The sequence below is a fragment of the Salvelinus alpinus genome, chromosome 12 (assembly GCF_045679555.1).
Source record: "Salvelinus alpinus chromosome 12, SLU_Salpinus.1, whole genome shotgun sequence".
NCBI lineage: Eukaryota > Metazoa > Chordata > Actinopteri > Salmoniformes > Salmonidae > Salvelinus > Salvelinus alpinus.
In genome coordinates this window covers 21,423,804-21,448,963 of record NC_092097.1, presented here as the reverse complement: position 1 = coordinate 21,448,963, position 25,160 = coordinate 21,423,804, and the positions used below count along the sequence as shown (strand labels likewise).

At 44.5% G+C, this 25,160-nt stretch overlaps 1 protein-coding gene across 1 annotated transcript in view; it reads left to right on the top strand.

Annotated features, from left to right (window-relative positions):
- LOC139535672 (plexin-A2-like) overlaps positions 1 to 23,956 on the top strand; it is a 54,272-nt gene extending 30,316 nt beyond the window's left edge. Inside the window, exons 6-32 of the mRNA XM_071335344.1 lie at positions 1,713 to 1,836; positions 2,328 to 2,481; positions 2,663 to 2,759; positions 5,534 to 5,648; positions 5,818 to 6,018; positions 6,561 to 6,657; positions 6,994 to 7,193; positions 7,931 to 8,082; positions 8,927 to 9,044; positions 9,195 to 9,331; positions 10,978 to 11,145; positions 11,941 to 12,034; positions 12,193 to 12,432; positions 12,546 to 12,689; positions 13,445 to 13,679; positions 13,822 to 13,964; positions 14,119 to 14,387; positions 15,864 to 15,930; positions 16,150 to 16,296; positions 16,954 to 17,113; positions 17,256 to 17,359; positions 18,504 to 18,600; positions 18,729 to 18,922; positions 19,027 to 19,196; positions 19,310 to 19,522; positions 20,146 to 20,296; positions 20,510 to 23,956. Coding sequence (XP_071191445.1) covers positions 1,713 to 1,836; positions 2,328 to 2,481; positions 2,663 to 2,759; positions 5,534 to 5,648; positions 5,818 to 6,018; positions 6,561 to 6,657; positions 6,994 to 7,193; positions 7,931 to 8,082; positions 8,927 to 9,044; positions 9,195 to 9,331; positions 10,978 to 11,145; positions 11,941 to 12,034; positions 12,193 to 12,432; positions 12,546 to 12,689; positions 13,445 to 13,679; positions 13,822 to 13,964; positions 14,119 to 14,387; positions 15,864 to 15,930; positions 16,150 to 16,296; positions 16,954 to 17,113; positions 17,256 to 17,359; positions 18,504 to 18,600; positions 18,729 to 18,922; positions 19,027 to 19,196; positions 19,310 to 19,522; positions 20,146 to 20,296; positions 20,510 to 20,605 — 4,087 coding nt within the window. The 3' untranslated portion in view covers positions 20,606 to 23,956. The remainder of the gene's footprint in view (positions 1 to 1,712; positions 1,837 to 2,327; positions 2,482 to 2,662; positions 2,760 to 5,533; positions 5,649 to 5,817; positions 6,019 to 6,560; positions 6,658 to 6,993; positions 7,194 to 7,930; positions 8,083 to 8,926; positions 9,045 to 9,194; positions 9,332 to 10,977; positions 11,146 to 11,940; positions 12,035 to 12,192; positions 12,433 to 12,545; positions 12,690 to 13,444; positions 13,680 to 13,821; positions 13,965 to 14,118; positions 14,388 to 15,863; positions 15,931 to 16,149; positions 16,297 to 16,953; positions 17,114 to 17,255; positions 17,360 to 18,503; positions 18,601 to 18,728; positions 18,923 to 19,026; positions 19,197 to 19,309; positions 19,523 to 20,145; positions 20,297 to 20,509) is intronic.
- Positions 23,957 to 25,160: the final 1,204 nt, after the last annotated feature.

The window sequence follows — 25,160 nt, the reverse complement described above, 5'->3', positions numbered from 1 at the left end:
GACCTATTGGGGCGGTAAGCAAATTGGAGTCGGTCTAGGGGGTCAGGTATGGTGGAGGTGATATGATCCTCGACGAGTCTCTCAAAGCACTTCATGATGACGGAAGTGAGTGCTACGGGGCGATAGTCAATTAGCTCAGTTACCTTAGCTTTCTTGGGAACAGGAACAATGGTGGCCCTCTTGAAGCAAGTGGGAACAACAGACTGGGATAGGGATTGAGTGAGAGAAGCTGATGAGCTCAGGGAAGCTCATCTGCGTGCTCATCGTCCTCACCAGGGTCTTGACCTGACTGCAGTTCAGCATCATAACCGACTTCAGTCGCCAAAAGCTCACCTTCGATGGCCACTGGCACGCTGTAGAAGTGTGCTCTTCACAGATGTCCCAGTTCTTCCATGGCCTGCATACTCATCAGACATGTCACCCATTGAGCATGTTTGTTATGCTCTGGATTGATGTGTACGACAGCATGTTCCAGTTCCCGCTAATATCCATCAACTTCCCACGGCCATTGAAGAGGAGTAGGACAACATTCCACAGGCCACAATCAACAGCCTGATCAACTCTATGCGAAGGAGATGTGTCGCGCTGCATGAGGCATTTTGTGGTCACACCAGATACTGAATGGTTTTCTGATCCACGCCCTTATATATTTTTTTAAGGTATCTGTAATCCCACACATGTGAAATCCATAGATTAGGCCCTCATTTATTTATTTCAATTGACTGATTTCCTGATATGAACTATAACTCCGTAAAATGTTGCATTTATATTTTTGTTCTGGTACTTTATTCGTCATTTGTTGACTTTAGTGCAGTTTCCACTCCAAGTCCCAGTATTATACCTGTATGCATGTTACTTCCATGAGCTACTATTCACTATATAGCTAATATTGCCTGAATTAAATACTCAACTTGTCTCTCAAGAGTAAAACAGGGAGTTAGAAAATGCAACATGCAATCACTGTATATGCCCACCCAAAGCATGTGGAGGTAAAGCCCCATGTGACCTACAGAAGAGTGTGTGTGGTGTGTTAATGTCTAAGGGGCTAGGACAGGAGAACAAACAGCTCTATCAGACATGACATGGAGGGGGAGATGAGATAAAAGGGAATGAAAGGGCGTCTGGAATGAAATAGCTGTCCAGAGGCACTTCAATTAATGAGAGGCCAAGAAGTTAGTGTCTATTCTCCCTGTGGGTACAGGCTGTATCAAGGAGACGGTAGGAACAACAACCATCCATTCTGCCTTCATTGTCTTGCAATTACAGTTGAGGTCTCTGTGCGCTTTGAAGGCTCTCATGAGATGTCACCCTCGACAACATCTGAGAGTTCATTAAGCACCGTCTCATCCCGCAGTGGGCATTACAAATGTAAAAGAGAGACACGTTCTATTGTCAAATCCTCGTCAAGAGGAAGCGTGATCGCTGAGAGATGCAACCTTGAGATCCTCTCATTGTCTTACATGCATTTTTTTTTTTTGTGTGCATTTTCTAAATCTCCACGTCCCAAGCTATCACAATGTCTCGTTTAAAGAGACTGATTATATAACCCCAACATAAAACCCAATTTATCACATCTTACAACAATCCAGAACAATCCAATCACACTGATATGGGCTCACTTTCCTTAGTTGACCTTAATTGCTTTGATGTTGCAGCAATGTTGTTTAGATGTTCCTTAACATTTTGAATAATGTCCTGGTTCCCATCCATAGGTGTGCAAGAAGAGACCGGTGTCAGAGAGCAGAGGAGCCTTTCCGGTTCGCCACTGATATCGAACGTTGTGTGAAAATTATCGCTCACCCAGACAGCATCGCCGTGTCAGCACACAGTGTGCCCGTGAGTCAAATCTTAACCGTTCGTTCTTTACTTCTGATCAAACTGATTCTTACATGTTCTGAGTTTGATGGTGGTGACTTGGTCCTGAGTTTTTCATGACAGACCAGACAGTTCCAAACCAGCTATCCCTCTCCTCCTCTGCTATAGCTCCTGTTGGAGGTGACTTGGTCCTGAGTTTTTCATGACAGACCAGACAGTTACAAACCAGCTATCCCTCTCCTCCTCTGCTATAGCTCCTGTTGGAGGTGACTTGGTCCTGAGTTTTTCATGACAGACCAGACAGTTACAAACCAGCTATCCCTCTCCTCCTCTGCTATAGCTCCTGTTGGAGGTGACTTGGTCCTGAGTTTTTCATGACAGACCAGACAGTTCCAAACCAGCTATCCCTCTCCTCCTCTGCTATAGCTCCTGTTGGAGGTGACTTGGTCCTGAGTTTTTCATGACAGACCAGACAGTTCCAAACCAGCCATCCCTCTCCTCCTCTGCTATAGCTCCTGTTGGAGGTGAGCAACGTGCCAGACCTCTCAGCTGGGATCAGCTGTGCCTTTGGAGAGCAGGCGGAGATGGAGGGTCATGTCAACGGCAACAGAGTCATGTGTCTGTCCCCGTCTGGCAAGGAGGTCCCACACATACCTGAAGGACAAGGTGAGAAAAGATATAGCTCCAGTATACAACCTACTTCTCTGTGTTCCTCAGTGATACAGATGTGACCTCTTTTTCAGAGGACCAACAGCCTGAATAAAGTTAAGCAATGTATAACCAAAAACCTGGAAATCCAGAAATATACTCAAAATCAGATGTATCCTTATCCCCCCCCATCTATCAGATTGGTTGAGTGTGGAGCTGCGTTTGAACTCTAAGGAGACAGGTCAAATGCTGGGCAGTACAGAGGTCAAGTTCTATAACTGCAGCGTGCATCACACGTGAGTACAACACCCCCCGACCCACACATGATCTGATCCATTCAATAGATAGTAGAGTACAACCTCATTAAGGACATTGATGTACGCAACCCCACTTAAGTACAGGCAGGTAGGTAACCTCTAAATTCAGATTTAGGTCGACCTTAGGCAGTCAACCCCGCATTGTTAGCTTATTTGGTTATACTTAGTGTTTCTAGAATGGTTCCCTGAGGAACAGTGTACATCAGGGATCATTAACTAGATTATGCAGTTTATCATAGCGCACTGCACTTTATTACAGGTGACAATTTTAGTACTCATCACTGCATTCTCTACCAGAAAGTTGGTTGGCCCTCTTTGATGTCATGTAGGTTCATACATTGCTACGTTTTCATTTATTAAGCTATTTTACAAAAAGTCCCACTGTACCTAACTTCATTACTAAACTTTAGACATACTAGTTACCACACCCGTTCTCAGGGATGGCTAACTCTGGAAAGTCCATTGGTCTCTACTGAGTTAGGTAAATCAGCTTTAAGTTTTCTTGAACCTTATTTGTGGAACAAAAACTGGATCTAACCAGAATAGAAAGATGAGTGGGAGGCCCCTGGCAGCTTCATTAAATAGTACCCGCACTGCTCTTTCTATTCTGGTTAGGGCCAGTTTGCGCTGTTCTGTGAAGGGAGTAGTACACATAATTGTACGAGATCTTCAGTTTCTTGACAATTTCTTGCATGGAATAGCCTTCATTTCTCAGAACAAGAATAGACTGACGAGTTTCAGAAGAAAGTTCTTTGTTTCTGGCCATTTTGAGCCTGTAATCGAACCAACAAATGCTGATGCTCCAGATATTCAATTAGTCGAAAGAAGGCCAGTTTTATTGCTTCTTTAATCAGGACAACAGTTTTCAGCTGTGCTAACATAATTGCAAAAGGGTTTTCTAATGATCAATTAGCCTTTTAAAATGACAATCTTGGATTAGCTAACACAACTTGCCATTGGAACACAGGAGTGATGATTGCTGATAATGGGCCTCTGTACACCTATATAGTTATTCCATAAAAAATCAGCCGTTTCCAGCTACAATTTCTAAGTGACCCCAAACTTTTGAACAGTAGTGTATATACAAAAGTATATGGACATCCCTTCAAATGAGTAGATTCGGCTATTTCAGCCACACCCGTTGCTGACAGGTGTATCAAATTGAGCACACAGCCATGCAATCTCCATAGACAAACATTGGCAGTAGGATGGCCTTAATGAAGAGCTCAGTGACTTTCAACGTGGTATCATCATAGGATGCTACCTTTCCAACAAGTCAGTCTGCCAAATTTCGAGCTGCCCCGATCAACTGTAAGTGCTGTTAATGTGAAGTGGAAACATCTAGGAGCAACAACGGCTCAGCCACGAAGTAGTAGGCCACACAAGCTCACAGAACGGAACCACTGAGTGCAGAAGCATCTGTCCTTGGTTGCAACACTCACTATCGAGTTCCAAACTTCCTCTGGAAGCAACGTCAGTACAAGAACTGTTCGTCAGGAGCTTCATGAAATGGGTTTCCATGCCCGAGTAGCTGCACAGAAGCCTAAGATCACCATGCAAAATGTCAAGCGTCGGCTGGAGCGGTGTAAAGCTCGCCACCATTGGACTCTGGAGCAGTGGCAACTCGTTCTCAGGAGTGATGAATCACACTTCACCATCTGGCAGTCCGACGGACTAATCTGGGTTTGGCGGACGCCAAGGGAATGATACCTGCCTCAATGCATAGTGCAATGAGGAATAATGGTCTGGGGCTGTTTTTTATTGTTCAGGCAGGGGCCTTAGTTCCAGTGAAGGGAAATATTAACACTATAGCATACACTGACATTCTAGAAGATTCTGTGCTCCCAACTTTGTGGCAACAGTTTGGGGAAGGCCCTTTCCTGTTTCAGCATGACAATGCCCCCTTGAACAAAGGGAGGTCCATACAGAAATGGTTTGTCGAGATCGGTGTGGAAGAACTTGGCTGCCCTGCACAGAGCCCTGACCTCAACCCCATCGAACACCTTTGGGATTAATTGGAATGCCGACTACGAGCCAGGCTTAATCGCCCAACATCAGTGCCGACCTCACTAATGCTCTTGTAGCTGAATGGAAGCAAGTCCTGCAGCAATGTTCCAACATCTAGTGGAAAGCCTTCCCAGAAGAGTGGAGGCTGTTATACCACCAAAGGGGGGACCAACTCCATATTAATGCCCATGATTTTGGAATGAGATGTTCGATGAGCAGGTGTCCACATACTTTTGGTGATGTAGTGTAGCTCTCTGGCAGGTACAGTCAGTTCAACTTTAACATATTACAATAATACAAATGCAGTACAAAGCCTCATCACATCCAATTCATCAGAATGAGGTGTCCATTAGCAGCTAGCGACCCTCTCTGGTCTATAGTGTGATTAATATGTCAGCCTCCCCCTTCTCTCCCCTCCCTTTTTGCCTCACACAGCACAGCAGCATCACATCAGCCTCCGTGATTAATTATCCTGTGTTTGAAACGACTTGGCAGGCCAGTTCTATTAATACAGAGCTGTTACAGAACATACTGACTTACTGTTGCTCGTGGCCTTTCTGATACACTGCTGTATTAACATTATGCGTTAGTGGTACAATGTTGAGGAAACTAACTATGCTCTCTTCATGCACTGTATCTTGGATGGATCATTAGAAATGTGTTTGGCCACAGAGTCTCTGGAAGCATTTGGATGTCTGTTGTCTGTAACGTGTCCATCTGTCCCTCCTTCTGTCTTTGCCCTGCAGGTGTCTGTCCTGTGTGAACAGTACCTTCCGCTGCCACTGGTGTAAATACCGCAACCTGTGTACTCACAACCCTTCCAGCTGCTCCTTTCAGGAGGGCCGGGTCAATGCCTCAGAGGTAGCTACATGGCTATGGATTAACAAACACCAGATTAACAGTTTTGTCTCTATAATACATATTAACACATGTTTACATTAACCAGTGTTTAATCTATCTATATAATTGAATGGACCTTGATAGAAGCTTTTTGATGTCTGACCTTTGACTCCTGGCGTACGTTCTACAGGACTGCCCCCAGCTGCTGCACTCTGGAGAGATCCTGATCCCAGCAGGGGAGGTGAGACCAATCACCTTGAGGGCCCGGAACCTTCCCCAACCCCAGTCTGGCCAGCGGGGTTACGAGTGTGTGCTCCACGTCCAGGGAAACAACCACCGCGTCACCGCCCTGCGCTTTAACAGCTCCAGCGTGCAGTGTCAGAACAGCTCGGTACGTACTGTGTGACCCTCTCTAACACTCCCGCCGGAACCAGCCTCAACCTGGCTGTGCATTATCCAGGACCATTATCTCTAGTCTAGTGAATTACATCTGAGGTAGTCTCTGAGCGTAATCTGAATCTGATCTCATCCCACTGAAATGATCTGTCATGCGGTGTCTTGATAAAATAAGAAGTAGGTTGTCTGCAGTGGAAGGAGTAAAACAGACATCTAAATTATGTCTGAAACCTAACATGTCCCTGTCATTCAAACATACATCTAGGACCTTGTAATAGGGACATAATAGGTTCCCTTGAGACTCAAGTTTCAGTAGAGACCAACTTCTCAGATAGTTGAGTGAGGAAGAGTGGCAGACAGGGCTACACAGACTACATGACATTTTAATGTATCTATACCTCACTCTCCTCTCTCACGTCCAATGAACAGCCTCTCTAGTCCCCGCAGAGTCCTGGGCACGTCCCAGTGGAGAGGAGCAGACAGTGATCATAGAAATGACAGGTGGTTAAAAGCCTCATCTCTCTCTCTCTCTCTCAGTACATATATGAGGGTGTAAGGATCAGTGACCTGGCGGTGGAACTTTCTATCGTTTGGAACGGCAATTTCATCATCGACAATCCCGAGAAGATTAAAGGTGCCTGTGACATCCATCATTGCCTGCAATTGCTGAGGAGTGGAAAACAGTCACTCTGTTGGGATGGATGGGGTCTAGCCCATGTCAAAGCTTCCCCTCTGCCTTCAGACAAAGTTCACATGGCACTCACGCTCTACTGTGTTATTATTAAGTACTGGCCAATCATTTGTGCTGTGAGGGTGAAGGGTGAACTTTTGTGTTTAACATTTTGTTTTCTGACTGTTAGAACTCTTTCATTATGTATTTGGTTGTAGAATAGTGCCATTCAATATCTAAATACTGTGAAATATACAAGCACTGAATATAATTCAACTGCGGTCCTCCTCTATCCCACAGTGCACCTGTATAAGTGTGGTGCCCAGCGGGACAGTTGTGGCATGTGTCTGAGGGCCGAGAGGAAGTTCCAGTGTGGCTGGTGCAGTGGAGAAGGCCGTTGCACCATGAAGCAGCACTGCTCACCCATCAGCCCCTACGCCAGCCGCTGGCTCAACCTGTCCGCCAGGAATGTCAGGTGTACCAACCCACGCATCACCGAGGTTAGTTAATCAGTGAGACCCTTACCTTTTCCTGCAAACCTCTACTTTAACCTTCATCATTATCCATCATAGGGCCTTAGTAATAAGAGGCCTTCTCAGAAATAACCAGTAAAAACACTGGGATCGGTCCTTAGACATGAGCATCATATCCTCCTTCAAATCAGTAGAACACAATTAAGGAAGGACTATACGAGACACAGCGTGTGCCATATAGAGGTCAACATTATCTCTGCAACCAAATGAATGCAGCCATGAGCCATGCACTATGCAGCCTATTTTGTGAGTCTTTTTGGCCCTAACTCCTTCTTTATTACGAGAGACATAGTGGGTCAGACAGACATATAACTAATGCTCCCACTTCAAAGAGCCTTTGAAGTCCCTGTCACATTATTAGTGTTTCAGTGGCAGTCTGGGAGGGAATTGATTCAGACCCAGGCTGCTACTACTGCCTGCTGCTGGGAACAGGGATAGAGCTGCACTACAGACCTGAGGGGTGTTTGTGTGTTCAAGCCATTTTAAGGAGAGCTTCTGAATAATTATCTTTGTACATAGTGATGCAGTGCTGCTACAAGGCCTACGCATGGAATATTACTTAAAGGCTGTATTTGAACCGCATGATTTCTGATTGATATGTTTTCTACCTATTATTTTATCCTCTCACTTTGAAACACTAATATACAGTGTTCTGAAGTGTTCTAAGTCTCACACTTCTCCATGCCACTGTCTCCTCCCTGTAGGTGAGCCCAGTGGCAGGGCCTCCAGAGGGGGGAACACTGGTCACCATACAGGGAATGAACCTGGGCCTGTCCTTCTCAGAACTGTTGGGGAACGTGGAGGTGGCAGGGGTACATTGCACTCCACAGGAAGAGGGCTACATCACTGCAGAACAGTAAGAACCAACACGCACAGAAGCACCCAGACACACATGCATGCACACACTCAGGCACTTACACGCAAACACACACACACACGCACACACAAAGAATACAACCAATGATAGAGATAGAGATAAACAGCTTGCAGCAGGCTTGCTTTAGTGTACTGAGGAGTAGAGAGCAGAGCTGTTTTGTGTGTCTTCGTGAGGCTGATGGCACCGCTGTAATTGAAATGCGCTGCATGTCACTGAGTGCAGAGACAATCTGTTAGCCATGGGTTTCTCTCACAGCCATGTCATTCATTTGGTCCATGGCTGAGGGCACCTTATTTATATCCTTGTATAAAGAAACATGCCAGCAGAAAATTGGAAAACTCGCCCGACATAGCACAGGGGGGGCGAGAAGAGGATTCATTGGGTCCTGTTATTGTCGGGTGAAAGGTTAATCCCTAAGACATTTCTGGGACTACTCATTTAGGCCCCACACAGTGCTTTAAAGCATGGCATTCCAACCATTATTTTTACTGTCGGTCAGTTTTTATAATGACTTATTCATTGCGTACTTTATCTTATTGACCTGACACGCTAACACATTTATGGAGAACACACTGTTGCCATGGTGACCGAGTTAATGGTGGGTGGTAGAGATGGGATGTAGTTTAACATTGCTATTCTATTGGTGCTATTGGTTTTCCATTAGGAAGAACGATGGCCTTCCATATTGACCTACCACTACTTTGAAAGTCTGCCACAATCACATTGAATGGAGAGACCAACAGAAAATAGCACTTTCTGTTCACTTGAAAAACGTGTACAGCAAAGTCTCTCTCTCTCTCTCTCTCTCTCTCTCTCTCTCCAGGATTGTGTGTGAGATGGACTCTACGTCTCAGGGAAGGGCACCTGGTCCAGTCCAGCTGTGTGTTGGTGAATGTAGACCAGAACTACGAACTCAGTCCTCCCAGCTCTACTCCTTTGTGGTATGATATGCATACATAGTACACATCTCTCTACTACAGTATTATTGCTCTGTAACAGTTTGTTCTCATACACTATCATATGAGTCATCGACAACAGAGTTGACAAAGTAACATGCCATGTGTAATATTGAGAAAATACTCTTTTCCCAGACCTCTAACCTGGTGGGACTGACCCCTGGCCGAGGGCCTGAGTCTGGCGGCACTAAGGTCACCATCGTGGGGGAGAACCTGGGTGCTGGTAGCAGAGTGAATGTTACCTTTGGAAACCAGACCTGTGAGCTGTACAGGTGAGTGCAGAGGAGAAGGCCAAAAGAGAACCCTCTACGGAAGTTCCTACAAAGATCCTTATATAAAAGTGGGGACTTGATGAAAGTGCCAACTCTTATTTTTTCGGGACCTATTTTAAAAGGTCCTGTGCAGTTAAATATGTGATTTTCCTGGGTTTTATATACACAACATGACCAAAGGTATGTGGACACCTGCTCGTCGAACATCTCATTCCAAAATCATGGGCATTAATATGGAGTCGGTCCCCCCTTTGCTGCTATAACAGCCTCTACTGTTCTGGGAAGGCTTTCCACTAGATGTTGGAACATTGCTGTGGGACTTGCTTCCATTCAGCCACAAGAGCATTAATGAGGTCGGGCACTGATGTTGGGCGATTAAGCCTGGCTCGCAGTCGGCATTCCAATTCATCCCAAAGGTGTTTGATGGGCTTGAGCTGAGGGCTCTGTGCAGGCCAGTCCAGTTTTCCACACCGATCTCGACAAACCATTTTTGTATGGACCTCACTGTATGGACCTCAAGCACAGAATCATCTAGAATGTAATTGTATGCTGAAGCGTTAACAGTTCCCTTCACTGGAACTAAGGGGCCTAGCCCGAACCATAAAAAACAGCCACAGACCATTATTCCTCCTCCACCAAACTTTACAGTTGGCACTATGCAGATTCATCTGTTGAGCTGTTTCAACGCGTTTCCACTGCTCCAGAGTCCAATGGCGACGAGCTTTACACCACTCCAACCAACACTTGACATTTTGCATGGTGACCTTAGGCTTCTGTGCAGCTGCACCATGGAAACCGATTTCATAAAGCTCCCGACGAACAGTAGAAGTTTCCACTTCACAATAACAGCACTTACATTTGACCGGGGCAGCTCTAGCAGGGCAGAAATTTGACAAACTGATTTGTTGGACAGGTGGCATCTTATGACGGTGCCACATTGAAAGTCAGAGGATGCCATAGTCTTCAGTAAGGCCCTTCTACTGCCAATATTTGTCTGTGGAGATTGCACGGCTATGTGCTCGATTTTATACACTTGTCAGCAACGGGTGTGGCAGAAATAGCTGAATCCTCTCATTTTGTATATACAGTGTATCTTTCCACACTATGAGGTTGGATTAATTATGATAATGCTATTTTAGTGTAAGAGCTGTTTGAAAAGACTCCCTGAAATTGGTGGGATGGAGTTTTGGCCTGTCTGGTAACAGCACCAGGCATTAATTTAGTTAGTAGACCAAGAAAATGAATAAGAAATTATTTATTGAGAAATTGCTAAGAAGCCATTTTTGTTTATTTTTGACCATTTTAATTTAAAACAATCCCAGAAGGTACTTAATTGTTACCCAGAAGAGTTGCTATTTGATAATGAAAAAAAAGACAGTATTGGACCTTTAAAGATCAAAAAGGCCCTCGTTGTGAGAGTCAGTAGGGTGAAGAAAAGGAACCATTAGCTATAAATCCTCTAATTACCACTTTTCCTCTGTAACATGTCTCTATTGAGGAAGAGGCAGACAGTAATGCTCGCTCGCCCTGCATGGTAATGTGCATAACTCACTGTAGTAGAGTTAAGATTCCCACGCAGTAAAGAGTAGGCACAGACAGAATCAAAGGAATTTAACCTTGTTGGTATTCCCTGTTGGTTTTCCCAGACGGACCATGTCGGAGATTGTGTGTTTCTCGGCACCCTCTGTGATGGGCGCTGGCCTGGTGCAGGTCAGCCTCATTGTGGATCTGGCCAAGGTGCCAGGAAACCTGAGCTTTGAGTACATTGAAGATCCCACAGTCCAGCGCATCGAGCCAGAGTGGAGCATCACTAGGTACAGTAACCCCCCCAGTAAAGAATAAACTGATATTTTAATAAACTATTGATGTTTTTCCCCTATTTGGTTCAGCTGTATATTACTGAGGGATAAGGTGAGTGAAGATGCAAGGCACCACAGCAACCTGCTCTGCTGGCCTTCCTGTCAAAGATTATGCATGATAGTTGGTGCAGTGTGGGGTGTGACTCGAGGACACAGAAGCAGCCAGCCAGGGAGAAGTTGTGCAGTGGAGTGGCTAGTGGCTTTCTACTCTGTCAACTGACAGAGGATTTCACAGACTTATAATTAAAGTCCCATCGTCTCATCATCTGTGTGCAGTCACACTATGTGGCCACCAAAGCTTAGGTATCCTTTGAAGTGTGGGAATGACTGGATCCATCTCAAGCTGACTAGACAGATGTTCCACTTTTCCATTTAGTTTCTCTCTTCTCTTCAGGTCGGTCTCATTTTATTCTGAGCTCTACATGTAGTCCTAGTGATATCACGGTTAGTTTGTTTGTGTTAATACATATAACACAATCAGGTAGCATTCAGGAAATGCCCATCTTGGATACCTGATAGATGAATAAACAGGAAGCCAGCTGGCAGAACCGTTCCACTTGGCTCTAACTGGCCAGAACAGTTCAATGTTTTCCTGGTACCAAAGATGCATTTATGTTGAAAAAAGTACAATTCAATACAAATCAGGTGGTTTTGATGACGACAGGAAGAGGAAACTGCCATTTATCTCCCGGATCACCTATTCAGTGGCCAATATGGAGGTGTAAATGGTGTATGTGTTGTGTTTTCTAGTGGACACACTACCCTGATGGTGACGGGGACCAACCTAGATGTGGTGCAGGAGCCGAGGGTCAGGGTCAAGTATGCCGGTGTCGAGTCTGTCAACGTGAGTCTGTCCACTGATAACATATTACTGTATCTCTTTCCCCTGTCCTGTATATTGTCTTGTCCTGAGAAATGGTGGCCAATTCTAATTGTCATTTCAAAAGTGTTGACAAGTATTTCTTTGTGCTTGTCTGTCGCTGTCCGTGGATCTCTCCCCAGGTGTGTAAGGTGCTCAACACCACCACGATAAGCTGCTTTGCTCCCTCCCTGAAGGCAGAGTACACACCGGAGCAGGAGTCAGTGAAACACGTGGAGGAGTTTGGTTTTGTCTTCAACAACGTGCAGGCCCTGCTCACCTACAACAGCACCAGTTTCATCTACTACCCCAACCCTTACCTAGAGCCCCTCAGCTTGTCTGGGGTGCTAGAGCAGAAACCTGGCTCCCCCATCATACTCAAGGTGGGACCACCCAGCCCAACCTAAAGCAGCCCATAACTCTGTAGCACTACTGTCATAAGATGAGTTCTATCTACTGACCTGACGGATGTGGGGTTTCCCTCTCTGTGTTGCAGGGGCGTAACCTGGTGCCCTCGGCATCTGGAGGGGCCAGGTTGAACTACACTGTGCTGATCGGGGACACACCCTGCTCCCTCACCGTCTCTGACACACAGCTCCTCTGTGAGCCACCCAACCTCACAGGCCGGCACAAAGTCCTGGTCAGTTTGTCTGTCAGACTGTCTGTGTCCAGTTCTAGATAAACTATTAAAGGCCCAAAGCAGCCGTTTTTGTATCAAATAATTTCTGTGTAACAATTAAGGAAGAATTTTGATAAGACAGTCTGTGAGTGGTCTGAATGGGGAGGGGAAAACTGAAAACTAGCTGTTAATGGTAGACAGGTTTGGAACTCTCTATATTATTGGTCTATTAACTTATTTACCACTCGGTGATGTCACCAAGCAAGCCAAAACTCCACCCATGCAAAACCTGCTGATTAGAAGTTCTTGAGTAGATTGTATTTTCAACCAGCAACTGGTTGGAAATAACACTGATCAAATTATTTCAGACTTTTACACTGTTCTTTTCATTAGCTGCTATACAATATGATACAAAACACCGGAAAACTGAATTTTGACTGCACTTGGACTTTAAGTCAAACAAACATATAAAAAGGAAACTATTGATCAGTATAGTTTAGCTACGTGTTACATTTTGCATGAGGGCCTATGTACACGTGTGTTTATGGTTTATTGTCTATGTACACGTGTGTTTATGGTTTATTGTCTATGTACACGTGTGTTTATGGTTTATTGTCTATGTACACGTGTGTTTATGGTTTATTGTCTATGTACATGTGTGTTTATGGTTTATTGTCTATGTACACGTGTGTTTATGGTTTATTGTCTATGTACACGTGTGTTTATGGTTTATTGTCTATGTACACGTGTGTTTATGGTTTATTGTCTATGTACAGGTCCAGGTGGGTGGTCTCCACATCTCTCCTGGTGCAGTCCACATCCGCTCAGACAGCCTGCTCACCCTCCCCGCCATCTTCAGCATCACGGCTGGAGGAGGCCTGCTGCTCATCATCGTCTTCATCGTCCTATTGGCCTACAGACGCAAGTCACACGAGAATGACCTCACTCTCAAACGCCTGCAGATGCAGATGGACAACCTGGAGTCGCGAGTGGCTCTGGAGTGCAAGGAAGGTGAATCTGACCAGCACATGTTATCAGACAATCTCAACTGCCCATACAAGAGAACAATAAAATGCTAATAACTCACAAAAAGCTTGAATATGGACTAGATTCCTCCAATCATGCTCTCTCTCTCTCTCTGTATTGCGCCTAGCTTTCGCTGAGCTGCAGACTGACATCAACGAGCTGACCAGTGACCTGGACAGGGCTGGGATCCCCCACCTGGACTACCGCACCTATACCATGAGGGTCCTCTTCCCTGGCTTCGATGACCATCCTGTACTCAGGGAGCTGGAGGTAACCAACCATTACCACCATTACACAACTGGCAACACCTGACCCCTTGCCATCTACTGTATCTGTACATTATTTGTAGAATCAGATGATATACCCCATATGCAAGATCCCTCTACTCTCTGAGGGTTCTGTGTGTGTCTCTGTGTGTGTGTAGGTGTCTGGGAGCAGGCAGCAGGGTGTGGAGAAGGCTCTGAAGCAGTTTGCCCAGCTGGTGAATAACAAAGTGTTCCTGCTGACATTTATCCGTACTCTGGAACTCCAGCGCTCCTTCTCCATGCGTGACCGCGGCTACGTGGCCTCGCTCATCATGACCGCGCTGCAGGGCCGCCTGGAGTACGCCACAGACGTGCTCAAACACCTCCTCTCTGACCTCATCGAGCGCAACCTGGAGAGCAAGAACCACCCTAAACTACTGCTGCGCAGGTACAGACAACGCTTGTTACCTGTTTTTCTGAATGCTGAAAACCTCATATCACACAGAATAATATCACACAGAATAACACAGAGAGAGAGCGAGAGAGAGAGCGAGAGAGAGAGAGAGAGAGAGAGAGAGAGAGAGAGAGAGAGAGAGAGAGAGAGAGAGAGAGAGAGAGAGAGAGAGAGAGAGAGAGAGAGAGAGAGAGAGAGAGAGAGAGAGAGAGAGAGAGAGAGCGAGCGAGCGAGCGAGAGAGAGAGAGACCACAGTGTGCCATCACAGCAGCGATATGTGACCTGTTGCCACAAGAAAAGGGCAACCAGTGAAGAACAAACCCCATTGTAAATACAACCCGTATGTATATTTATTTTCCCTTTTGTACTTTCACTATTTGCACATCGTTACAAAACGTTATATAGACATAATATGACATTTGAAATGTCTTTGTTCTTTTGGAACTTCTGTAGTGTTTACTGTTCATTTGTATTGTTTATTTCACTTTTGTTTATCATCTATTTCACTTGCTTTAGCAATGATAACATATGTTTTCTATGCCAATAAAGCCATTGAATTGAATTGAGAGAGAGAGACAGAGAGAGCGGGAGGGTAGACAGCCATTGTCAGTCTGACTTATGCTCTATGTGCCACTCATGAAACATTCAGCTGTAGCTCACATTTCCTCCCCTCCACCTCACTTTATTCTGCACAGCACATTGTTTTCCCAGGTCTGGGAGAAGCCTGCTAAATCTTTCATAGGAGGCACTCAATCTGAGACACACTCTTTAAATATAAGGATGTGTTAACATGGGAGCCAGCAAGGCTGACCTTGTTAGCCCAAACATTCTGCAGTCACAAAAACAATCCCAAAGATAATGGAATGCAGGCAATGGGAAAGAAGTGACAGCCAGCTATATGTATGAGAATGAGCATTGAGCAGGAGCTAGGAGCTAGAAGCAGAGCTGCCATGTCTACCGGCACCATCTTTCGAGAAGGAAAGAGATGAGCAAGTTAGGAAGCTGCAATGGAGCTATACTGTAGTATTACCTCTAAAGGGAGGCGAAAGGTTCATATTTAACAGTTAGATCTTTGAATGTTTTATCAGATAGAACATACAAGTATGTTTTAGTGTATCTATTGAAACATAATAAATCACAATCTTGCCCATACAGCGTTTGATGATGGGATGAGCACGGCTGACACAGTGAAAGGAGAGAAAGTGGTCAGATAGTAGCTTTTGCACAATTATGTCATGACCCAAATAGGTTCCATTCTATAGCAGCAGCACTCAGGTTCTGGTGTTAGTCCTCTGAGACCATGCAGAGCAGCATATTACTTTTACATAAACTAACTCACCATGTTGTTTTTTACACAACACTGGGTTGTCTACCGTCCCTCTTAAGCAATCTCTCTACCTAAATGGTCAGACCACTCTACGTTCCGACATCTCCCTCTTAAAAATGTATCCGTCTGTTCCTTTCTTGCAGAACCGAGTCAGTTGCAGAGAAGATGCTGACTAATTGGTTTGCCTTCCTACTTCACAAATTCCTTAAGGTAATATCAATGACTTGGAACCTCATCACTGCAGATGTCACCATGATATATCACTACAATCCTCGAATGATTGTTATTGATTATACACCAGATGGATTTCTATGTGCGTTGGTATTACACGTGTGTGATATGGACGTGTTTTATGAACAATGTACATCTCCTCTCCTTTCCTCTCTCAATCCTCTCCTCCCTCACACTTCCTTTCCTTCCTGGACAAAGGAGTGTGCAGGTGAGCCTCTCTTCATGCTCTACTGTGCCATCAAGCAGCAGATGGAGAAGGGACCTATCGACTGCATCACCGGGGAGGCGCGCTACTCCCTCAGTGAAGACAAACTCATCCGCCAGCAGATTGACTACAAGACCCTGGTGAGTCACCATACCATACGACAATATGTCTTAGATGTCAGATTCTATTAAAACCACTTGGAGTATTTCCTTAATTATAGTTACCACCATAAAAGTGAGAGGCTTGCTTACACCACAGTTGGTAGGTGACATGCTGTGCGCGCCTCTGTAAATATTAACTCATGGTGCCCTTATGTTAAAGCTCTGAATAGGAGAGAATTCATTGGCTACTGTAGATAATACAACAGTAAAGAGCCAAAAGGATGATACAAATAATGTTTGACATGCTGTTCAGTGACACAATCAGCTAAGAGTTAAAACTGATGATGTAATCAAGGCTTGGCCACTGGGAGAACTTGTCCGTAGCTAAAGCAGAAGTTGGATGCAGCAGCAGTGTGGCTCATCCCCCAGGCATTAGCCTGAGGGCAGCCCAGTTACAAGATTACATGTCTCTGGTCACCCTGTGGGAGCGGTTGTGTCTCATTATCCATTTAATGCCCCACTAGAGCTGGCAACCCGACATCCAGCTGAAAGTGTGAAATTACATTTCTGGCCAAAGCTGTGAGAGAGATGGCACACAAGGAGAGGAGAGCCTTTTCCATGCAGCCAGGAGGCCAATTTAAAGAGAGGGACAGTGAATACTAATAACAGCACTCTCTCTTTCTGGTCCCTCCTCAGACTCTGAGCTGTGTGAACCCAGACAACGAGAACAGCCCTGAGTTCCCCGTCAAGGTGCTCAACTGTGACACCATCACCCAGGTGAAGGAGAAGATTCTGGATGCTGTCTGTAGGAACATGCACTTCTCCCAGAGGCCTCGGGCTGCGGACATGGACCTGGGTGAGACAGACTGGCTCCAGTCAGAATGAATGGAGGACATACAATAACTAATACAGTGGTTATTCACTGTCTGCTTGTGTCTGACTTATTGAACCTTGAAAAGGGACTCATAGATGCACACCTGTGTTTTTCCCCCCACCAGAATGGCGCCAGGGGAGGACGGCACGTGTGGTCCTGCAGGATGAAGACATCACCACAAAGATTGAAGGAGACTGGAAGAGACTAAACACCCTCATGCATTATCAGGTCAAACCACTCAATCCCCAATCCCCATCACACAGTTCACTAACATGAATGTACATTCTGTTGTCCACAATGCTGCCTCTGGCCATAGTAAACCAAACTGATCCACCACTCTCATCTCCTGTATGAGTCAGCTGCCTCCTGCTATGGGTAGATCATGGGGGGTGTTCATGTTAAACAGCTTTAAATAGAGCACTAGTGTAAACATATTAAAGTCCATCTCACTCTGCACTCACACATTTTCTGACTATGGGGTGTAAAACATGTTTGCATTAAGCCAAGAGACAAAGACATCCAACTTTAGCTGCCACACCAGGAGGGGGGTTTGAAAGAGATGAATGTGTTGATAAAATCTATAAAGGAAATGAACAATTTCCCTCGATTACTTTTAGTCTCTCTGGAGGGAAATGCTCCCCTCTGCTACGTACCTGGTTCTGTGACAGCCCGGTCTGTGGCTCCTCTAGAGCAGCAGTGAAGTTCACTCATGCTGGGAGACTGCTTTACTGCAAAAGGCATGCACACCTCTCTGACCTTCTCCACTACCAATCCACCACAGGAGCCTGCTGAGTGGAGGGTGGCTCATAATGATGGCTGGAATGAAGTGAATGGAATGGGTGCCAGCCATTATTATGAGCAGTCTCTTGTGCTGGTTTGGTAAGGGAGAAGAAGGGTCAGAGAGGATTTTAATTACCATTCCAATTATTCCGTTCCCCGTTCCATCCATTATTATGAGCCCATCCTCCCCAATTAAGGTGCCACCAACCTCCTGTGCAACCCACACACTCACTCCGTTCTACCACAGCAGGCCAGCTTGTGACTTGTGTCCAGGTCCAAGCTTCAACACTTCAGTGACAGCATCTTCTCCAGGGTTGCGCAGAGGGTCTGGAACTCCCTCCCTCCAGCCATATGTGACTCTGAGTTCATCACTATCTTTCAGTCCCGCCTAAAAACCCACCTCTTCACCATTGCCTACCCCCTAAGTTCAAGTTCATTATACTGTATATCACAAATTGTAAATTGAATAACTTCTATAGGTCTTCATCGGGCCAAATTTCTCATATCAATGTCATGATCTGACCCAATAATGTGGATTTGGGAGTGGGTCAAACTGACATGAACCCTTGTGTCTTCCGTATGAACCCTGCAGGTGTCAGACCACTGTGTGGTGGCCCTGGTGCCCAAGCAGATGTCCTCGTACAACCTGCCCTCCTCAGCCAGCTTCCCACGCAGCATCAGTAGATACGGTCAGTCAATCAGGCCTGCCCTGGAGCCACTCTCAGCACCAAACCACTCACTTACCTATTCATTATTCTACCGGACCGACTGAGATAATATATCGTGACCGTCTGTCTGGGACCCTCTCTCTCTGCAGATGTACCGTTCCGCTCCACCCCCACCAGTCCTGACAGCCCTCACTCCCGCGTGCCCATGCTCACCCCGGACATGGAGAGTGGGGTGAAGGTGTGGCACCTGGTCAAGAACCACGACCATGGGGACCAGAAGGAGGGTGAGCGCGGCTCCAAGATGGTGTCCGAGATATACCTGACCAGGCTACTGGCTACTAAGGTATTCCCTTACTCTCCCCCCAGAGCATCTTAGCAATTACAGATTCAGTAATTTTGTTCCAACGCTATGGTGTGTTTTTAACATTGCTGTGTTTTTTTCTTTAGGGTACACTGCAGAAGTTTGTGGATGACCTGTTTGAGACGTTGTTCAGCACTGTGTGCCGGGGCAGTGCTCTTCCGCTCGCCATCAAGTACATGTTTGACTTCTTGGACGAGCAGGCTGACAAGCACGGCATCCATGACATGGATGTTCGCCACACATGGAAAAGCAACTGGTGAGGGAGTGCAGATTTAATGTGCTACTTGAAAGCAATAATGATTTTATGCTGATCGTCTCAATATATAGACGGTCTATAAACTGTTCTTTCTCATCCTCCCTCTGTCCCAGCCTGCCTCTGCGCTTCTGGGTGAACGTGATCAAGAACCCGCAGTTTGTGTTTGACATCCATAAAAGCAGCATCACAGACGCCTGTCTGTCTGTGGTGGCCCAGACCTTCATGGACTCCTGCTCTACCTCAGAGCATCGCCTGGGCAAGGACTCCCCCTCCACCAAGCTACTCTACGCCAAGGACATCCCCAACTACAAGAGCTGGGTGGAGAGGTGAGATGAGTGTGTGTTTTACTTACATCACTCAACTGTAATATTATTAATGGATTCGTAGTTATTCTTTTACACTGAAATCACAGAGGAAGACTGACTTCAGTGTCCAGACTACCTTTATAGCTTACAATCACAGGTGGTGGACCACCTCAGTGCCATCGGCAGAAAATCGGTGACATCTGCTTTTCAGGGGAAAGAGACCTGTGACACGACTTCCGCTTTTGGGCATGCACTTTTTGTTAACAGTCCCCAGTGAAACATATACCCACTGGGCACACACTAGTTGAATCAACGTTGTTTCCAAATCATTTCAATTAAATGATGTTGAACCAACGTGGAATAGATGTTGAATTGACGTCTGCGCCCAGTGGGTAGCAGCTAGCTACGACATGTTTGCCAGTTTGCACTCTGAAGTTGTTTCTACCCGGCAACACTCCATCTTAACTTGTCCTCCACATTTACTGGATTGGTTGAACAGTGCAGAAGAGAACTTCTCAACAGTTTTTTTATTTCGTCATGTCCAGAATGTGGGGTGTGTAGTTTCAGGCGTTTCTTTTATGCCTGCTATGTTTAGGTTACATGTTGGCTGATAGAACAGCGTGTGTGTGTTTGTCTCCCTCTAGGTACTACGCGGACATAAACCGCCTACCTGCCATCAGTGACCAGGACATGAATGCCTACCTGGCCGAGCAGGCCCGTCTTCACTCCAATGAGTTCAATGTGCTGTGTGCCCTGCACGAGATGTATGCCTACGTCAGCAAGTACAGCCAAGAGGTGAGGCCCTATACCTCAATGTCTTTACAAAATACAGTAGGGGGCTAGGGTGGCATCCAAAACAGGGGCATCTAGATTCAACGTAAGTTAAAGTACCCCTTAGCCTGCCTATTTGTAGTAACAGGAGGGTATTTGCAGCACAAAGTACAGTAACCTTGTGTTTCCTTGCCTGTTTTGCTGATTTCGTGTCTGTCTTGTATGTGTGTGTGTCAGATCATTGAGGCCCTTGAGCAGGATGATCAGGCCCAGAAGCAGAGGCTGGCCTATAAAGTGGAGCAGATCATCGCAGCCATGTCTGTGGAGAGCTGAGGCAGACGTGTGTACTCAGAGACACACAGACAGACAAGGCCCAGGACACAGGTCACATGCTACCAGCAGAGCAAGCAGCCCCACAAGCAGTAGGTGAAGGAAACTGAACAACAGAATAACTCAGCCTGAGTGCTCAACAAGGGAAGAGCACAGATATACAAGCAAATTCACCAAGCACTGCTGTCCTCTCTCTGTCGGCTGCAGTGGGGCCACATGTGGAGGTGTAAGGGATGAGCAGGCAACGAGAGACTACTAAACAGTACCACAGAAACTAAATACATGCATATCATAGCCTTGGCCTTGGACTGACATTTCCTTTTCAGTGGACAAGTCTAATGTTGCATCATAAAGCCTTCAGGAAGCCTTATGAAGGCTCCTTGAAGGTTTCAGTTAATGAACTCTGCGATTAGGTGACATTAAAATGTAATCTCCAGATCATCCAAGGTAGCAAAATATTTTTGTTTGGTTACCGCCCTGCCAGACACTCAATTTACCAGACACACTCTATCATAAAAACCCACACAAAGCTCTTATTACAGGGTGGGGGGTCAATTCTATTATGGCGTACTTTGGGCTGGATTCAATCAAATCTGCCTTAGTAATGTTTACACAGTAACTCTGCCTACTGCCTGTGCAAACATGTGCCTAAATCTGGGAACTGGATGCATTGTGAGGGGAGGTAATCTGGTGCCCAAAACCTTCTATGAGTCTATTTTAATTTATTTATGCTGTTGTGTACATACTGCAGTCCAGATTTAATTGAATTAAGCCATCAGAATTCAGTACATTTGTAAAGAAAACAAATCTGAATAGAAAACCATTCCAAAATATACCCCTTATTTAAAATGATCACTTGCTCTTAGTCCTAAAAGTTTCTCATGTTTCATACTATGTAAAATGCCCTGTAGCCAAAGTAGAAATTATATTTAGAAAAGTTTAACAAGGTGGTCTTAAGTTATTAAGGCACTCTGGGGATGACAGAAATGAGGGAAGTGGGTTTCTAGACCATTTATTTAACCAACTGTATATTAGCAGTGACCCAAAGTAGCCAATGGAGCTTTGGGAATCATTCCTTAGAGTTGGAAGATTAATGACACTTCCTGTGGGTCAGATCAGTTTCCTCCTGGTTTATGAGACCCCTCAGCCATCAGTCAATGTTTACATTGAACATGATACTTGAATTTCAGTAGATCATTGTTATACTTTCAGAGAATCCTCAGGTTTCTATATAGCATACTTTCAAAGGTGGAAACTCAATCTTTTAACCTTTATTTAACTAGGCAAGTCAGTTAAGAACAAATTCTTATGTTCAATGACAGTGGGTTAACTGCCTTGTTCAGTGGCAGAACAACAGACTTGTACCTTGTCAGCTCGGGGATTTGAACTTGCAACCTTTCGGTTACTAGCCCAATGCGCTAACCACTAGGCTATCCTGCCACCCCAAGATTTCTGTTGTATCAAGTAGACTGTACCTTTCTTATAAATATGTCCCATTAACGTTTTTAAAATATGAGGTCAAGATGAGAGAATAGCCTTTTAAATTGTTTGAATTTAACATATTCAAATGACAAATTATTTTTGCTGCTGCATTCACTGAGTGTCATCTTAAAGATTATCATTATAAAACTAGACTCTCCATAGGATTGCTTTAATTCAGGGTTTCTGTTTGATATGTTTATCTGCACTGAAATCATTCATTACCCTCTTGATGATTTCTCCATTATTCTACAGTAATTTTGACCAGTTACTTGTCCTGGGCCCGGTTTCCCAAAAGCATAGTTCATCGTTAGACCCTTCTTCGTAGGAACATTATTACATCTCCAAGCTGTTTCCCAAAACCATCGTTATTGACGTAGCACTTGGAAACAATCGTAATCTAATGCCTGTCTCAGACAATTCGTAGAACAGCTAAGTGCGTCCTTAGACGCTTTTTGCCTCCCGCGTCCCATTATACACAGAGGATATCCACTAACATTAGAATCACATGGTTTATCCGTTTCTGTGCCCGCCGATAACTTCAGAACAAAGCTGACTACAAATCCAAAGTTACCAATGTCTTTGCAATTGATACAAACATGCAACGTATAAAAATATGCTTCAACTGAAAACTGAGATGAGTACATTAAAATATAAACAGTAGGCTATAGGCCGGTTTCATTCATATAGAAGTACATTTAATGTTAAAAAAAATATTATTTAACCTTTATTTAACCAGGTAGGCCAGTTGAGAACAAGTTGTCATTTACAACTGCGACCTGGCCAAGATAAGCAAAGCAGTGCGAGACAAACAACAACACAGAGTTATACATGGAATAAACAAACGTACAGTCAATAACACAATAGAAAAATATATATACAGTGTGTGCAAATGAGGTAAGATTAGGGAGGTAAGGCAATAAATAGGCCGTAGTGGCAAAGTAATTAAAATTTAGCAATTAAACACTGGAGTGATAGATGTGCAGAAGATGAATGTGCAAGTATAGATACTGGGGTGCAAAGGAGCAAAAAATAAATACATTTAAAAAATAACAATATGGGGATGAGGTAGTTGGATGTGCTATTTACAGATGGGCTATGTACAGGTGCAGTGATCTGTGAGCTGCTCTGACAGCTGATGCTTAAAGTTAGTGAGGGAGATATGAGTTTCCAGCTTCAGTGATTTTTGCAATGTTCAATCAATTGAGTTCTATTTTGCTAGTTGTAGGCTACTGTCTGTATTTGTCTCTATATATTTAATGATGTGTAGCATAACGTACACATTGATATGCCAAATCAGTGATTTAGTGCATTTTCATAAATGTAATTTGGTAAGCGTTATAATAATATTTGCAGCCGTAGGTGGTAATATCTCTCTAGAAACTGATCCGTCATCAGTATTGTTAAATAATTATAATGTTAAGGAAAGATTTGCATGGAGAAAGCTGATCTGAGAACCTATCAGTATGGGAAACGCATGTTATATCTTTGGCAGTTGTTGGAAAGATGCCTTATTAAAACACTCTTAAGCCTAAATTCCATCGCTATCGGGAAACCGGGCCCTGGTCATTTTAGTCAACATTGGAGGGCACTCCACAAATAGATATTCGTAAAAGAGTTTAAAAATGTAACAATTAAATCAAAATAAGAAAACCCATGTCCTGTTTAAGTGTTAAATGTTTCATGTGTGACGTTTTTATGATGATAATTTATAAATGTGTGGTGCAATAAACTGTAATACATTTTACCATTGAACCTTTTTTAAACGATAAATTATTGTATAAATATTGTACATACAAAACATTACTATTTTGCCAGCAAACGATTCACTTTGTACTGTTGCTATACATTAAAATGTCAACTGATGGAAATACATTTGTCTGGATTCTTTTACAGCAACAATGTGTTTTTAATTAGCATAAATTTGTCATTGCCAGCATGTGTAGGCCTTGATTATATGTTACACTTGTAGCTTATGGATATGCATATTATTCTTTAAAATATTTCAGACCAATAGAATAGACGCCTTGACGCTGACTTGGCCCTTCTGCCTCACAATGAAGATAACATGCAGTGGATTTTCTACTGAAGCATCTTGTGTTTCATAATTCATGGCAACTCCACTTCATGTTCCCATTCTTACATTGGAGCCAATGTCTGATGCGATTATTGGGTAGGTGATTTGTCTGCCGGCGTAAGCAGCACTAGAACCAAACCAGCCCTGTAGCCTACTCTACTCATCATGCTTTGGCTGCATTAGCATGCAAATTGAATAGTGTTGTAAATTGGTATCGGTTTTGCCTGGAGTGGTTCTCTGAACAGGGCTCCCACAGTCTGATGTCAGAGGTCGACACTGATCTTTGGGATATTGTTCAACTGTTGTCCATTAATCTGGGTAATTGCTAACATTGATTTGGCTATCTACATTATTGATGCCTTTAGAGCTCAGAAACCAGAGCTTGGAAAAGTAAATAACTTCAGGCCTGTCTTATTTTCTCGAAAAATTGTCCTGAGTATTTTATTGAGCTAAGATAAATCATTTGAGCAATTGAAAGAGGGATTGGATTCTCAGAATCTCTGAAAATCCATTTGTGGAAAATAGAATGAATTAAATACGAGCCACAAACGTGGCTATATTTGAACAAAGAAAATGTTTTGAATTAGAGATGGTACTTGACCACTTGTCCTACAGCCAGCACACAATTCTACAGTATGTAGGTACAGTAGAGGGGGCCTCAAGGGTACTTACCATAGGAGTAATTCATTATTCATACTAACCCTCTGGGGCTCTATGTAAAGGAGTGGGGGAGACGTACCTTGCCTTTAAGACCCTATACTGTACCTGTCATATCCAGGCAGAGGGGCCTTTTTCAGTACTGACAGCCTGACTTCTCTGCCTGTTAGAGAGCCTCCACCCTCCACCCAGCAGCTAGCATTCAGCTTACCTCCCCGAGAAACACTGGGGAGCATCATTCGAGCTCACACCTTCTCCACCCACAGACAGACAGACAGACGGCGACAGACAGACAATCAGCCTACAGGAAGTCCTATTATTTGGCATATGGCTAGAAACCAACTG